Here is a 17877-nt window from a genome sequence, read left to right on the forward strand (position 1 = left end):
AACCGCTGTCTTACCAGAGCCAGCCCCGCCGCCTCCCCCGCCATACATGCCACCTCCTCCTGCGCCGCTGCCTCCACCGTAGCCATCTGAGAAGTTTGGCATGAGCTTCTGTCGTTTTCTTTGCACTTCTTCTTTATCTGCGTTTCAGGGGAGAAGGAACAGACGGAAAAAGGAGTCACGCTTAGTAGTGGCCATGCACAGAAAAGGAGGAGTATTCACAAATTACTAGTAAAAATTACTAGTTTATAAGGGAAAACGAGGAGTGCTGTAGAAGAATAAACTCACTTCTAGCCCCAAACAGAACAATCTTGTACATAATGGAGCAGTGAGAATCAAGATATCGCCAAGTTCCCAGCCAGACTGACAGCATCATTCAGGCCTGCGTGGCCTCTGCTGTTCTGTCAGGTGCCTCATGCCCAGACTGGGAGGGACACGTGCAGAAATGTCCTGGGAGGCTCAGAGCTTCCTTCAACAGCAGCTCCTGTCCAGTGGCCTCCAAATTCTTCAATGTCTAAGTGAAGTCATAAATCAGCACAAGTGCCTTGAACCAAATACTTGCTCAAGAAAATTCATCTTTGGGGAATACAGGCACAGGTTCCTCTACTAAACAAATCCATTTCAGAAACAGACACTTATAAAAAAGGGTCAGCAAATCACAAGACACTGATCTCCAATGGCTCAGAGCACCTGCAGTGCCCCTTAAACTTTTGTTTAAGGTTAAGGATGATGAGAAATGTAGAAAAGAACATTTGCTTGAAATGATTTACTTAAATTAACAGAAAGGCCAACAGAATAAAGACAGCTTATTTTCAGGCAGGATATAATACCGTCAAACCATGCGGAGCAGAAGTAGGCAAAAAAACTAAGAATTTTATCATGTAAGTAAAAAATAATCCTTAGACCTACTGGAAAGCAAAACACAAAGGTTTAGAAAAAGTATCCCAGTGACTGAGAAAGTGAAAATGGCACCACAAAAACTATCTGTACAGGGATACAAAGATTACAAGGTTAAAACCCACTAAAACTGTTAAGAAAAGAACATACAAACCACCTTCAATAAACGATCTATTAGTTTTCAACAAACATACGACAAAAAGAAATGACATGCACAGCCACATCAGTCAGTGCATCAAACTGGACAGCTGACTACATGGAACAGTACACTGAAAAGTAGAAGTGCATTATTCCCAGGCATACATGATCTGTAAGTACGTATGCATGCACGCACCAGTCATACTCACACTGACGAGGAGAGAAAACTCTAGAGAGCAATCTAGTCAGAGAAACAAACAAAAAATCCACATACACATGTCTAAGTTCATTTGAACACTTGCAACAGGGGAAAAATACAGACCCTAAATGGTAATTTTATGATCAGATTGTATAGGGCATCCTAAAATGCACATAATACTGAATTAATTTTACTTGAGAGGTTCATAAAAAAAAAGTTTGCTTCACATTTGGCAACTTTGTTCTGCAGTTAGACGTTTCATCTCCATAAAACTTGCGCAAGGGATTCCTTAAATCATTACTGATACAAGATCTTCTAGCTACTCTGGAAGATTTTGAAAAGGCAAGCTTTCTGCTATTTTATTATAGTAAGTGCAAAATAGATTCAGCTGCACAACTCCCACCTCCCCTCTCCTCAGCTTAGTCCCTTAGCACTGATACACACATATTTCAGAGTTTGACAGGGTACTGATTTCAGCATGGCTCCAAATGAGGTACTGCAAACTTGCAAGAGTAGGACTTAACAGCACAAACTGCAGGCAGGTTAACTGTTAAGGAGGTAGACTATCAGTGCAACAAAACACTAATTCTGACTGGGACCTCAAGGTATTTTCGTATCTTTAACATTAATAATATTTAAAAACATATTGATGCTGTCTTTCACATCAAACTCATTTGAAACATAGAAGAGTTGAATGGGCACAGACTTGCTGGTTAGACTTCTCGCTAACAACTCAGGAAGCACGTCTGATGCCAGCTGTTCTGCCTCAGCTAGCTAATTAGCATTTTACCCTAAGAGGTTGAAACAGCACTTTCCCTACTCTTACAAAAAGGGTCTCGGGTTCATCAGGCAGCATAGGCAATTGGAAAATTCAAAAGCATCAGAGAACTTGTGAGGCATGATGGTGAAAGAAGAGAACTGGAAAATATATACTTTTTTCACCAGATACCAACCAGTCTTCAGTTTAAGGTTTCAACTGAAAGTACTGAGAGCAAGATGTCCTCAAATATTATTTTGCAGAAACTCAGAGAAGAGAGTGCCATCTACTGTATGAACAGGCATATAGGAAACTTACCCAGAATAAGGCTCAGTAGAAAGACACAGATTTACTGCTTACCAGTCCAACAACAACAGAAACCAATAAGCCATAACAGAGGTAACAGTTTTCCTATTAGCTCTGCACAAAACAAGGCAACAAATATCCTGTTTTCTAAAAATAATAACTACAAAAAATGTTTCACTCAACACATGTCCTATCCTATTAACAGTATTCCTAGGGACCTTGCAGTTTCTGTATCTGGGATACAAAGTGGGTTTAATGAATTACCTTTGATTTCCGGATAATAAAGAAAGGGCTTTGGTTCACTTGTTTCCAGATCAGATTTCCGACGCAGTTGTACAAATACAGAGGCTGGCTTTGTGATGTTGACATCTCGATACTTGGGTGTTTTAAACACAATAGCAAACTGTGAAGGAAACAATGATAAGTGCATTTGTCACAGACAGTGGTTTTTGGCAACTGCATGTACATTTGTGTTATTTTTGTGGGAGTTGGTTCATTACTAGGGAGTCAAAAATTCTTTGCGAAAGGCTGCTGCCACAACAAACTTCCATTTCAGTTTTCAGCTGTACCTTTGAGTTAGAGTCCTAAAGTCTTTTGTGAAAGACAGAACCGCCAGGAATCGCCTTGCCACGTGTGTTAGTACCACACTGTTTCTCCCCTCATCATTGAGCATCTACTCTGTGGCTTTCTCAGCATCCTCATAGGAGCTGTGAGAGTTTTCTATATATCCTATCCCAATTCGCACTGGTGTATGTTTAACGCAAGTGATCTCTCTCCTGATTTCCTACAACTACATTCCTTAGATCTTAAAAGAACAGTTAAGATTCTGTTATTATTAGGAAGTAGCCAACAAAAGACAGGGACTGAAGAGGTTAGTATGGGATATAGAGGTTTTCACCTAATTTTCTAATTATACTATAACCCTGGTTTCTTAAGATCAGAAAACCATTAACAAATGGCAAATGCTCTGTTACTTACCTGCCTATGTACATCTGTAGGAGAAAAGTCTCCAAAGCCTTCCCACATACCACCATTCTCATCCTCCTCATAGAAACGTATTTGAATGTCATCTGCAAAGAGTGAAAGAAACAATAACGTTGGGATGTTTGTGCATTTGTTTAACCTTTGGCTAAGTTTATTTCAGATAAAAATCAACACGGTTACTTTTTAGCGGGGTGATAATATTACATGAATAATGCATGAATCATCGTTATCCATGTTATGAAAACAACACAGATAACCCATTTTTGACATCAGTTTTAGATCAGCCTGATTCTAATGACTTCACTGATGTTGCTCTCTGTTTCCTGAGCAGTAAAAGGAGAATTAGGTTCACTACCTCTTCCTACTCTAGGGCTAGCAAACATTCCAGAGGAGCTTTATTTGGAACAAGCGTGTAGGGAGGGGAGAACTTGAAGCATGAACTGTAGAAACCACCCCCTCTCCTCCAGCAGTTTCAGTTCAGAAAACTGTAGCAAAACCCGAAGTGCCACAGTTCAAGTTCCGCTTGCTGCTGGCAGAGCGCCATGCGGAGCTGCGGCTCAGCCAGACGGCAGAGGTGTGAGCGAGCAGCTCGTCAGCAGCGATCCCTCACGCCCCAAACACAGCACAGGCCACGCCATAAACGTGAGACTTGGCTTCTGCTCCTCTAAACAACTTTTCTTTCGTTCTCTGTTTGGTTACTAATTTATATGTTTTTAGGAGAGCTTGGGAAATACCGCATATTCCTTCCCCAGCACCTCTGAGGAGAACAAATAATAGCAAAACTATTTTCTCCTGGGGTGGCTGAAGCAGGACATGCTTTTGGAGCAGGCAGACTGCTTCCTCCGATCCACCACCTGCTAGTCTCAAGATTGCAAACCACTGCTTCCAGCCCTGCTGTCCTGCATGCTCAAGTTCCTTCAGGCAGGAGGTTTCTGAGAGCAGTGAGGTCAGGGGAAACCCCACTAGGGCTGAGGGGAAACCCCACCTCGGGGCTTCCACTGAGTCAGACTTTTATTTATTTATTTTGTGCACAAGATTAACGTTTCATCTCAGTTCTCCTGAAAGCAGAGGGTATACACACTACTGAAGAAAACAGTTTTTTTCAAAGCCCCCAAAGTGCTCTTTCTCTCCTGATAAACTGGTAGAAGAACATGGCAGGGAAGAGAGGTGGAAGAGGATAGTCTGCATTAATGGAAAGCAGCAACACGATTTTAACAACATGAGCAGAGACTCATTGCAAACAGGTGAGAACTGGGCACTTGCTCTGCCATCCAATCTATACCAGGGAGTTCCAGGTATCACCTACAGCTGAAAAATGCAAACGGTTTACTCCACTCCTTGTTTATTTTTTTCTTTTTAGTTGAGCCCAAATACTACAACCACATAAACCATTAAGAGCCCAATCCTGACACATTCATAGCCACGAGCAGAGATTACTAAAACAAGTGTATAAGAAGTATCAGATAACCCTGAGTAATCTCTACCATTAGCATATAGGTAAAAATGAAGTTATTAGCAGCAGCACTGAAAACATTCAGTTCCCACTGGTGATTAATAATGAATGCTCATACTTACCCTTTATAGTCAGAAACTTAATAATAAATCAGAAACTTTAGAATAATTCAGAGCAGGTGTGAGATAATGGAATCAAAGATCACCCAGAACCCATTACCCACAAAAAAAAAAAAAAAAAAAAAAAAAAGAACATGGGAAGGGCAGAAATTTGAGAAGAACAAAGTTGATCACATGGTCTCTGGGGAGGCAACATACACTGAATTTGCTTTGCGAGCCTATTTTGATTTATTCATTTTCTGGACTGCTGGCCTGGCTTCCAGAAAGGCTGAGCACTTACACATCCTGCTGTGCTATCAGAAGAGGAGAATAGTAAGGCAGCCCAGCAGTTCTCATGTGTTACTCCAGATGAACCCCCGGTGTGCCTTACAATACCCAGGACACTTACCTTTCTGAACCTTGTCACAGAGAAGGTAAATCTCTTCCCCTCCTGTTACGCACCCTGCCGTTCTGTCCATTCTTACAATTTTTAAGTTGGAGGCATTGGGAGCTTCTATTGAAAGGAAAAGATTTTAAAAATGTTTAACTTCACAACAATTTTAGATTACATAAAGTAAAAATAAAAACACACAAATGCAACACAAAGACAAGCCACCAATTCAACCTACTTAAATCTGTCTATGACTTAAAAAGGATGAATCAACAGTTTTTCATCTTACGGGTGTAATCTTGTATGCTCTAAGCTCTGAGTGAACTGTTAACTATAAAATAAGGCCCTGGCCATTCCAGCACAATTAGTGTTAGTACAAAAACAGAGCAGTGACCTGCATCCTGCATTAGTGCTAACTTTATGACAAGAGAGCATTACAAGAGAACATTTTCTTTCCTGTTTTCTTTGCAATGTGACACTGCTGAAAGCTGTTACCTTTAAGTCACTAGCTTAATGCAATATGCAATGCTTGCTCTGCACTGTGGCTTACTTGAAAGCAACCTCAGTCCCTGACCAACATACCAGACTGCGATCAAAAGGCTCACCTCCACAGATCTTAGCAGAGGCAGCAATGGACACCTATGGGTTCTTGAGATAGAGCTATCATCTGATAATTAAATCATGCGTGATGGACAATTATGCAACAAATTGCGTCCTCTCTGTGGAAAGGACTTGGATGGTTCAAAAAAGGACATCAGGGAAAAAAAAATAATCTTTTGGAATCAACAAACAAGAGTTCACCTTGGGAGCTAAAAATCTAGCAAATGAAAGCTATGTAGCAACTTAAACAACAGAAACATGCATATTTTCCATTTCTATTATTCTCCTCAGTTGGAGTCAAAATTTTTATGGTCAGATTCATAAGGATAGGATAACTTCAATAGTTTTTCTATACGGCTTGATAAACACTCTCTCTCTGTTCATGCTTTGTCCTCCTCTTCCTCTTTGCTTTACCAATACTCCCTATCATTATGTACTTAGGAGTAAGAAAACAAATGGAATCTGTAATGGTTAGTATTGAAAATCAGTATTCCTTAAAGACACTATTAGGCAAATCACCGCAACCTGCAGATGAAAAAACTGTCTTCTCATCCAGAAAATAAGGGGCACGTGTGCCGTACGAATATCAGACATCATGGTTTCTCACACAGTGAACAAACACAAACTGGGCCTGCATTCTCCACCTAATAGCAGGCAACACGCTACAGAAGCTTTAGAACAGCTGCATTTAATACCTTTTCATCCAGACTCTGTATAATTGACGACCATTGCACAAAGAAAGAAAATGGTACTTTTTCTGACTCATTGAATAAAGATTATCAGGAACGTGGCAACCCACAGGTACAGGGAGGAAAACTCAGGAGGAAAACTCCCACAGCAGAAAGGGTTCAAATGAAATGAGTAAGTATAATCCAAAGGCACAAGGAGAAACAAAGCGAAAAGATTCACTTCGAAAAGAGGCAAATTGAGAGATGTAACACAAGTATAAAAATACTGACGGGTCCAGAGGACATAAATGGATCAAAAACTCTGGTTGTTTTAGTCTAAGAAAACAAGGGCAAGCAGATGGCCAGCAAAACTGAAAAGTGTGTAATTCTCAAGAAAGACTGAAGTAAAGTTAAGTTTTTCCTCACATCTTGTGTGACAAGGCTTTGCCACAAACAGCAATTGAAAACAAGACAAGTCCGCAAAATTCAAACACAATATAGGAAGAATTTACACAATCCTCACAATACAGATGGCAGGATTAAACATGCTAACAGCAAAATAAAGGCTTCCTTTGGGGCTTACATTAAATACCTATTAAAAACAGAATGATACCATGTGTACTTGGATAGTCATGGGGCCAATATCCATGGGCTACCTAGCTATAGCAGTATCTACATATTACTTTTGTATGTAAAAAGCTTGCCCCTTATTGAAAAGGTAATTAAAGCCAAAGACACTTACTGCTGTCATATATTGCATCTGATATAACAGGATCAAGTCTCCGTGTGAAACTGCCATTGCTGTCAGGGAGAAAGGCTGTAAACATAAGACGCACCACACTGAGATCCATTTCTTTAGTCTGCTGTACTGCTGCCTGACGAATAATTTCTCTTTCTCGTTCTGGAACCAACAAATAGTACACACGAATTAACACAAAGGGTGGGGGACTGTGCATTTTCCAAACATTACTATCAAAAAGCACCAGTAGCAAGGAAACATTTTCATTTAGTATCCATTGGCTTCTATCTTTTTATTCGGAGAGAAGGAGCTGTTCACAATATACTGTATTCATCTTGCAGTTCATGAATAAGATATTATTTAAGAAAAATTATATAATTAAGAGACATATAGAAAATGACTATTTTCTGCTCTCAATTTAAAATGGTTGTGACAAGGACAGAGGCTGCTCCTAAGCACATTTGGATGCCAGGTATTAAAGTGATAAAGAGTAGGCCGGCCCCTTTATATGATTCCTGAAAGCAATGTAGACCACAGGTTTTACAGGGAACACAGCTGAACTGAACAAGTATTCTCAAAGAAAGTCTCCATGGTTACTTAAGGATATTCTGTATCCAGTTCTGGGCTCCCCAGTACAAAAAAGACAGGGATCTCCTGGAAAAAGAGTCCAGTGGAGGGCCACAAAGATGATATGGGGCCTGAAGCATCTTCCCTATGAAGAAAGGCTGAGAGACCTGGGTCTGTTCAGCCTGGAGAAAAGAAGACTGAGAGGAGATCTCATCAATGCTTATAAATACCTGAAGTGTGGGAGACAGAAGTATTTGGCCATCCTCTTTTCAGTGGTTTGTGGGGAAAGGACAAGGGGTAATGGCCACAAGATAGAGCCCAGGAAGTTCTGCACCAACATGCAAAAGAATTTCTTCATGGTGAGGGTGACGGAGCACTGGGAGAGGCTGCCCAGGGAGGTTGTGGAGTCTCCTTCTCTGGAGATATTCAAGGCCCATCTGGACACCTACCTGGGCAGCCTGCTCTAGGGAACCTGCTTTGGCAGGGGGGTTGGACCTGATGATCTTTTGAGGTCCCTTCCAAGCCCTACAATTCTGTGATATCATGTCTCACAGCAATAACACAAAATGACTCTAGTTATAAGCTTACTAAACAGGATTAGAGCAATGAAATATAGGTGTCGAGGAAGGTACAGGCAGCTAGGGAAGAAATTTGTTCCGTACTCATGTGCATGTTAACAGCAAAAAGTTTCAGATTTCCTAAAACACAGCAACAATACGCAACAAGCACATAGCCATAGGCTGTTTTCCTACCCGGGACCTTTTTCTGGCTAAGAATCTGCATTTTTAGAAGCTAAGTCTGTTTTTTAATAAAAGACCTATTAAAACCAGGCCACCCTTTCCACATACCAGTTAGCTGTCTGTCTCCACATCCTTCTGCCTGCAGATGGCCAAGTTCAGGATGCACCAAGAGTCCTGGGTTGTATCCTTTTTTGCAAGCATCTATCATGCGTGTTTCCAGAGTTTCAAACACCTTCTTCTTCGTGACGTGAAGTATTCCAAGGTTTGCAAACCTGACAAATTTTGATTGAGAGAAATATTTTCTTAATGTCTTACACCAAACCTGCAGCAGGCAGTTTCTCTTACCAGAGGAAGCTGCTTCGTTGAACTCCAGCATGAAAATTTCAGCCAACCTTAAAAAGCATGTAAAACGTGTGCCATCATATGGCAACAATCGTATGGCTGCACAGGATTTTCCCATGACAAGAGGTAATCTATTAGTTTTCAGACTTACACTGTGGAAGCAACTAAGAAAACCTTTGAAAAGCTGCTCGTCACACTTTGTTTGCTCTGTCATTAATATGTAATTTTATGGCTGTTATGCAAAGCAAGCAATTGATCAGAAGTTTGGTCAGTTCAAACTGACTTAGAGAGCAAGCTAAAAACAGCGTAAATTTTCCAAAGAAAATGTTTTAGGCTGGGCTCTGGGCTTTCAGCGAGACACTTCAGGTATCTCTGAATGAAAATTTCCATAATACAAAATATGCTTTTGTAAAAATCTCCTGGCACATTCGAAAATCAATTAGATCTGGAAGTATGAAAACAAGACAATAACTCAATTTTCATACAGGTCAATTGAGGATACGAAAGCTGTTTCTAAACATCTGATGAAAAACAAGACAAGTTAGGAAATGAGCCAAACTTTTCAAGATGAAAAGGAGCATTTCAAATAAAGCTATTTAAATTGCTGTGCTTGGTAAAGTTAGTGCACTGGGCTTGGACATCAAAAGTTACAGTTTAAAAGAATCTCTCTCTCCCAACCTCCTCAGCTTTTTAAACTTCTTCTTCTTCACCAACAAAGACATTCTTGAGATCACAGAACTAAAACTTACAGCCAGCATGAAACCTGATCTAAGCCTGAAAACGTAGACAGGAGCCTGAGTTCCATTTACTGATATAAACAATTACTCTTTTAAATTAAACAAGAACAGACCAACTACAATTTCACTATAATCTTGCTGCTTCAAACTTAAAAAGTTTGACTCATTTAGTATTTTCATGTTTATACCTGTCTTGCATTAATTTCAAATTTACTAACTTCATTTTCTTAATGCTTTTCTCTTCACTATATTCCTATTGGTGTATTTCAGTGATGGTAAAATATTGATCAAAAAGGTAACGAAAACTTCTGTTCAGTAACGTTACAGTCTGGTCTTTCTGAACAAACTACTTACATTTTAAAGAATGAGCTTGCAGTACAAATTTGGATTGCACATCGAAATACCGAAATTCTACAAATTCTCACTGAAAATTATTTGCTCTGATCTATTTGGCCTGCCTAGGCCATATTCTAAAGAGTATACCTAGTCTATTTTTGTTTTACATACAAAGCACACATTAGAGCATGAAGACTAGTGCTCCACTTAGCTGCTTATTAGTAGAGATTTTGTACTGCTTCTTATATTGTTTCTAATTGATTCTCTTTACCTTAGTTCAGTGGTACAAATATATTTGACAGACTTACCCCACAACCATATCTTTAGGTCCTGCGTTAACTGTGCATACTCCATCTTCACAAAATTTACCCACCAAGCTGTGAGCATGCAAGTGGACGTATTTCCCATTAGTAACTAACTGGACAATTACTTTTGCAGGTCCAACATAATTGCAAATCTGTAAATAAAGATAAAATTGTTATTATTTTTTTAAAGATGGAACAAGCAATGATTCCAGTTGAGTATTTTCTGTCAGCTAAGTACAATCAAGCTTACATAGGAGAAATGTGAATGCGTCTTCTCATGAATCCTAAGTGACAAAATAACAGCAACAGATCATCACAAAGTCAACACTTTTTTTGTAATTCAAGTTAACATACAAATGGCAGACGTGGTGACAAAAAAGCTAAGAAATACAATGACTGTAAGGGAGAGCGACCTGTTTCCCAAATCATGAACACCAGTTTTACATTCCAGCCAGTTATGCTGCATTGCTCTCCTTAAACTTCAATTAGTACATTAAATTCACAATAGACATTGTTAGTCAGTTATGATAAACTGAGTGCCTTAGGAGGCACTCTGGAGGACTGTGAAGCTTTTTTTCCTTCATTATAGTTTCTAATCATCATACATTTTTAATAGCTTTTAAAATTGTGATGTCAAGTAATGCTTCAAAAAACCCCCTAAAATTACTAACAATATATCATTTTGGTAAGTTAGTTGCTTTACATATATTATTCAAACATGATTTTCTTTCCTCATAAGTAATACTCTTCAACTCGGTTATCGGTTATGCATCATTTTCAAATTATGCCAAATATAAAATTATCTCACTTTAAAAAAGCAAACATTACCTTCCCTTCCAATTCACTTAATTAACCCTTTTATCAATGTTGTTTTTTTCCCTCCTCCTCTAATTTTTCTTCTAATGTGCCCAAGGCAAAGTTCTTTGTATTACAGCAGCTTATAGATCTAATCAACCAAGGAATTAAAGGATCACGATAAACATTAAAGTGATGAATCGGTGATGAACCGAATACTTAAGGTTATATTGTTGATAAAATGCTGATAACCGGGGATTGCCACGATTTCACCACATTACTAAGTCCTGCCACCTTCCTTCACTCCGTTTAACCCCTCTCTTGAACCCCTTCCATCACAGTTGAAACACTGCATATGTACGTGTGCCTTCACCGTCTTCCTATTCGCTGCTAAAAGCAAAAAAAAAAAAAAAAACAAACCACCCAAACTATGAAAAAGGTGTTCCAGGAGGAACAGGTGTGCAAAAGTATTCTCATTACTCACTGCCTGCAAGGTAACTGTATAGTACTGTATTAACGTGGATTCTGCAAGTGTTGCTTTCTGAAATACGAAGCACGGGGTACTCATGCTTTCTCCTGTTCCCAAATTGTAATCCCTCCCGGACTGAAACTGCACAAAGACACTGAATAATCACTCCTTCACCAGTTCCCCATTTATCAGCAGTGAGAAAATGCACGGATCCCTGTGCAACTTTCACAAAGTGACCTAAAAATAAAAATTATGTTATGTGCCACATATCACCTTCGTTATTACAATTAAGGCTGAGAGAGGGGCTTTTTAAAAAATATTTTCTTTTCTTCCCTCACTAAACAAGCCTCTCCCTGCTATAAAGTTCCCAGCACATCTATAGTGTTATATTCATTATGAGTAACACATGTCCTTGTATCACATCAGAAAAGTTCAAGACAATCCTTCATCAGCTGTAGAAACCACAGTGAAACTGTAGGTAGGACTGCTGCACGTCAAGGACTTTCCAGCCTCTGAAAGCAGAACATATAACTGCAGCGGTAACCAGATTGCAATCTCCCCCTGTTACTCAGCTCAGCATGATCTTTGTAGTCTCTCTCAGGGGAAAAACAAAAGAGTTCTTAAAACGTAATACCTTATATAGGTCATTAGACAAGAAAGGACTACTTTCGTCATCTAGTCTGACATCCTATGCTGCAGAGGCTATAGGATGTCCTTGAATTCTTTCCTACCTGTATGTCTTACAGACAGTATTACCTACTTGATTTTGAGGTATCCAGATTATCTCAGTGGCCAGCAAAATAGTCCCATTGGTTAACCAGCCTTATATAACATAAACTAAGCCTGAAATCATTTTTGGGTCCTTGAATCATTGATACCACAACTTCAGAATAACCTTTTTTTTTCTTCTGCTATTAAGATATGCAAATAACTATCACCTTTTCCTTCATGTAAAGGCGTTAGAAGGTAGAGGGTATATTACAGTGATGAATACCTATACAGGAACCCAAGGATTATGGTGTTGACAGGAAAACACATACACAATATGAGGAGACCGCGTTTGGGTGCTGTATCGCTCGAAATCAGACCTGTGATCTGAAATACTAGCTACTGAACACCAAATTAAAGATTGGGAAAAAAAAAGAAAATAAGGAGTTCCTGGGAAGAGCATAGCTGTAATACTTGATTACATCCTGTACTGAAGCAGCATTCAATTGATCTAATCTGATAAAGTTAAAATGCTGCAGGCTCACATTTATCTGCTGTTCCTGTTTGAGAGAGATTTGTCTGAGAGATTAAGAGGACCCTGTGAACTTGAAATTGAGTCAATTTCAAAACAAGAGTTGAAAGATTTTTCAGTTTTTTCACATCTTCCTGAGATCCAGACCCCAAATAGTTTTTTAAACTTTCTAAAACTTAAAAAAAGACTTGTAGAAAAACATTTTTCTACTTGAAAGATGTTTTTTTGAGTTACTCATACAAGCAAGAAGTGAAACCAAGCAGTTAACTAAAGAAAGCAAATGATGGAAAGGACCATGTCAAACATACAAAACCAGCAATGATAAAAATATCTATTTCTCTTTCTAATCACTTCGTTATAGCAGCTACATCCCCAATCCTGCCTGACCTTTTGAGTATGACCAGTGCTGCCTTAAATACTCACATACAAAAAGTGTTCCACAGATGAGGCATCACTCACTCTTCATAAATGCCACGTTTTCAGAGAACAGCATTGCTTTTTTTTTTTTTTTTTTTCCAGTTGCCAGTTTAAGACATTTCGTGCTTGGTAGGAACTATTTAGGCAACTGAATACTTACGTAGACCTTTAGGCCACCTAAGAACAAGCAATGTAAAGTAACTTAAATCGATGGGAGTTGTAGATCTTTTGATCCTCTGAATCTGAGGTCGCTCTTACACCAAAAATACGGACTTTGGTGCACTGCCTTAGGAGCCCAAGTACGGGGCCCCAGTACTCCACATTCAGCCAAACCAGCCCTGGCAGTAAAAAGCACAAATCTCACTGAATTTAACTTCAGTTGAATTGGTTCCGTGCAGGTTTTTAAAAGGCATTAAAGATTTATAACAAAAAATCTGCTCGTTTTTGACTAGCGATTATTTCTTTTCTTGGCCGTTGAATGAATTAATCTTTAACCCATAATCTGTGATCTATCACTCCACAACTTAATTCCTATAGGGAAAAAAAAAAAACACAACACGAGTATGTTGCTCCTCTCTTCAACAAGAAAGTTCATTAACTAAATAACTTGCCTAATTTTCCAGATTTTCCTCCTGAACTTGAAGTAGGTGCTGAAATCCCCCTGATTTCAATAAGAAAGCTTATCTCCAAATTGAGGTATAATTTAGGATATAGCCCAAGGACATGTCTGGATGGGCAGTGCTCCTGCTTGGCCGCCTGGGTTCGGGACTACCTAACTGGTACTCGGCTTTGATTCACAAACCGAACTGCACTATGTCCAGACTCATCAGCAGAAAGCCAGTGCTCATTAGCTTGGGCACATCTCTGAGCAACAGTGGTTACCCAGCCTCTGGGCTGGAACTCATTTACATCCAGCTCACAGAATAGGCAACGTGAATTTGTTTGCAGCCACCCATGTCGATTTGCCCCCAAGGAGATGAAAACTCAGGACATTTCCTTCACACCGCTATTTTCAGCAAATTATTTTCACACCCAAAACTGGATCAAGCACTTCAGTGTCAAACATGAATACGCTAACATCAGTATGCAAGATCAGGACATACATAGTCAATGTGTAAAAAGGTGAGTGGAAATCTTCTATGGAAGTTTTCTGGCAGTTTTCCAAATGCATAAAAACAAGCAACTTATTCAGTGAGCTGGTGATAATATCAGACAATCCAGTTTTGTTCTTTTGGTGGTTCTTTTTTTTTTTTTTTTTTTTTTTGTTGTTGTTGTTCTAAAACTCTTTAGAGAGCTTTGGGATAGCAAATCTGTTGTTGTTTGGATATAGAGTAACTATATCCAACTACAGAAATACAACTGTTTTTTACCTGGACAACAAGCAAATTATGAGGAAACAGCTCAAAAGCGTTAATATCAGCTGTTCTAGATGGTATTTGAGATAGACTCGATTTTCTAGTGTTACTTTCATCAAGCAGATGGAAATGAAATCTAAAACGGAGAATTTTAGGTAGCTTGCCATGAAATCTTCCTTCATTATAGTATGTTCAATATCTGCAGCTCCTCTGCAAAGTTATATAAAATCCACTACGTCCTCTAAAAACAGAACATGTTTTGTACGTAACACTAAGATTACTATTAGCAAAGATGGCAGTAAACAAAGGAGTACAAAGCCCTGAAGTATGAAGTTGAATGAATCCTATCTTTGATATTACAGGAAAAATACTACTGGTAAGTGGACTCCATTTGCTCTGACTGTGCTACTGTGCTGTTAAAACAAGAATTTTTAAATCAATTCCAAGTTGCCAGCCAGTACAGATTTGTTTCAAGTGCAAAGACTCGCTGGCACTGTAGAACCGCTGCACTAACTCCTGGTGTATACCATCTCCTAATATGCTCTACAGGAGGTAGTTAAATATGTAATTAACTACCAAAACATCTTGCTTAGAGACATGGCAAAGTCTTCAGCACTTGAAATGAAAGATGCATCTTTATGCTTTCCAGCTCAGCTGGAAGTTAGGGAGTAGGTGCAGGAAAAAAAAAAGGGTGAGGTTCAATAGTCCACATTATGCAAGAAGTCATATCAGATACATGTTTTTCTTTAGGCTTTTAACCCATAATACTAACAAAAGCGGGTAGGGAGACTGCAGTGCTTTTTAGTGCACTGAAGACATGTATTTTCAGAACATCCCACGGTGGCTACTGGTAAATTGCATCAGCTTTCTGTGCAGAGTTGGCCAAGCACAAGAGAGATCCTGGTGCGAGCTGCACTGACCATCCACCCCATGGCCAAGGTTTAAAGATCTGTCACAAAGCCTCCTTTTTACAGAACACCCAATGCTCACACTACTGCCCTTTCGCATCACCATGATCAACAAATGGAGGTTTACCGTGAAAGCCTTGGCATAACTGTAAAAATAAAATAAAATACAGTAATCTTCAACTGTGCTTGCTTCATTTACAACAAGGTGAGCACCCTTTGACAAAACACAGGAGAGACTTACAGGAAAAGGTGTGAAACGGTTCTGTCTTTACTGGCACCACTTGAATCGAGAACAAGCACTAACAAGCAATGGCCTTGAGGAATTTACTTGTTGTGTTCCTTTGCCAGCCTCTCCCAGCAGGTGTTGCCATGTGGGGATTTGTACTAGAAAAAAACCAGATGCGCACAGTAGGACGAGAGGAAGGGAGGGGAAGGGACACGTGTGTGTTGGGGGAGCTTTAGATGAAATTAAAATCTGATGATCAATGAAACCAGGTTTGATGGAAAGCCAAAGAACATTTTGCTTTCTAGTTTTTCCACGGAGAAATTCCATTCCCTATAGAACTTCTCATTGCTTATCTTGTTGTGCTATTTTGTGTCCCATCACACCTTTGGGAAATACAATAACATAACAAGTATCATCAATAGCAACTGATAATTACTTGTATTAATCATCAATACAGATGAAATTGGAATCCAAAGATCTGGCTCAACTGAGGTACATTCCTTTTATCTGAACATACCAGTACAATTGTATTCAATGGTTCATCATTATCGTCACAATAGGAAAGGGAAAAGCAAGTAGATTCTTTGCCTGGGCTGGTAATTTTTCATAACAGTTTTGCAAGGCCACATGAAATCAGCTTTTTCAGCCTCTTCTCAATTTGCCAGACTAACACCCCCTAGGCTAACTCAGCCAATGCTGATTATTTTCCGTTGAGTCATGCTCATACTGATTCATTATGGACAAGCAACTGTTCCAAACTCTACTCTTTCTCAAGAACTGCAAAAGAACTACACGCATAAAACGGGGAAAGCTAATGAATGGCACACTCCAAGGCCTAGCCCAGATGCTAACTCCTTGCCACCCTTCCATTCCCTTCTCTCCCTGTAATGGAGTAAAATACAACACCAGAATTAAAAAATATTAACCCTGCTCCGCATGAGACAATCTCTAGCACAGTAAGTTCATCAAAGACATAACACAGGGACAAGACTGAGAGCTCACTAAGTTCCAAAAAATGCAGAAAACACAGTGCATCTTTTCCCCACTTCTGTGCAGAAAGAATTTGCTGCAAGAACCTTAGGCAAAGAAAGTTCATCCTAGAATGATTAATCATCACTGTTATCATCTTCATTTTGTGCTAGCACAAAATGTTTCTTTGATTAACATGCTTGAATTTTTCCTGGAATAAAAGAGATTCAGTGAACTCCTGAACATAATGCTGCTCCTGTTAAAATGACAAGATTTCTGTTGATTTTAATGTAATCTGGATGAAGTCCTTAAGAACTTAAGAACTCGATACCCTAGAGTAAGGAGTAACATGAATAGAAAAAGAATGAAAACTTGCTAAATAGCATTTTAGACTGAACTGGAATAAGTGACTGGACTCTAGCATTATGCTGGAAGTGGTGTAACTGACCAGCTTAGGCCTTACATTATACTAAAACTGCACCTTTCAGAAGAGCTCCATTGGTCTGCACAAGGACAGTGAGGTGGTAAACATAGGAAAGCTTACTGCTTAACTGCTAGCAAGTAAGTATGGTGCCAAAGTATCTCCACAAATCTGAAAACTACTTGCTTTTTAAAATCAATTTCACTTTTAAAGTGGGAATTGAAGTGCAGGCAGTCAGAGAAATGTCATACAAAAGTGTGTTGATTTGCAGTAAGGTCCTACATGCTTTCAGCTCGCAAAATGTTAAAGTTTTATGTTCTTACTTTGACTTGAGGGAATGATTTTTTGTTCTTTTCACTGGAAGCACCAGGAAGTCCACCATGTGAAGGCCCTTCGCATACGTATCGGAATCGAAAACCCCTCTGTGGAAATAAAGGAAAAGAAACTTGAAAGCTCTTTAAAAACAAAACTGAAAAAAGACAGCACATGCACATGTGCATGAATACACACACACACAACTTGCCCACAAACAGTAGTTACAGCTGCTAGTCCCTGAAATGTTGTCTGAGCAATGGTTGACAAAGCACCACTGAATTGTAGCTCCAGAGAAATTGTCCTATTCTCACTCTTACACATTAGCAACAACCAGATATTCTTTCAGCAAGTGAAGATATTTTGAGGCAGAGATCTATTTACACTCTCAAAACAAGATAAAAATTAAAAGACAGAGGTTGTAAGAACAGTTGCTCTTTCTCCCACAATAGCTGCTAGGTAGAGAGGGTTGCCATCAGTAAGGGAAGTACACAGCATCATAGAAAAAAGA

At 39.3% G+C, this 17877-nt stretch overlaps 1 protein-coding gene across 4 annotated transcripts in view; it reads right to left on the reverse strand.

Moving 5' to 3' along the window:
• Positions 1-17877, reverse strand: part of NFKB1 (nuclear factor kappa B subunit 1) — a 56812-nt gene that overhangs the window by 15237 nt on the left and 23698 nt on the right. For 2 of the 4 annotated variants that reach the window (XM_032185968.1, XM_032185967.1), the window contains exons 5-13: positions 17378-17476; positions 10258-10406; positions 8643-8806; positions 7231-7389; positions 5239-5343; positions 3273-3364; positions 2559-2697; positions 1229-1273; positions 15-137 (exon numbers count right to left, since the gene is read on the reverse strand). In XM_032185968.1, coding sequence (XP_032041859.1) covers positions 15-137; positions 1229-1273; positions 2559-2697; positions 3273-3364; positions 5239-5343; positions 7231-7389; positions 8643-8806; positions 10258-10406; positions 17378-17476 — 1075 coding nt within the window. The remainder of the gene's footprint in view (positions 1-14; positions 138-1228; positions 1274-2558; positions 2698-3272; positions 3365-5238; positions 5344-7230; positions 7390-8642; positions 8807-10257; positions 10407-17377; positions 17477-17877) is intronic. The other 2 variants (XM_032185971.1, XM_032185969.1) reach the window with 2 other exon arrangements.

The sequence above is a fragment of the Aythya fuligula genome, chromosome 4 (genome assembly GCF_009819795.1).
Source record: "Aythya fuligula isolate bAytFul2 chromosome 4, bAytFul2.pri, whole genome shotgun sequence".
NCBI lineage: Eukaryota > Metazoa > Chordata > Aves > Anseriformes > Anatidae > Aythya > Aythya fuligula.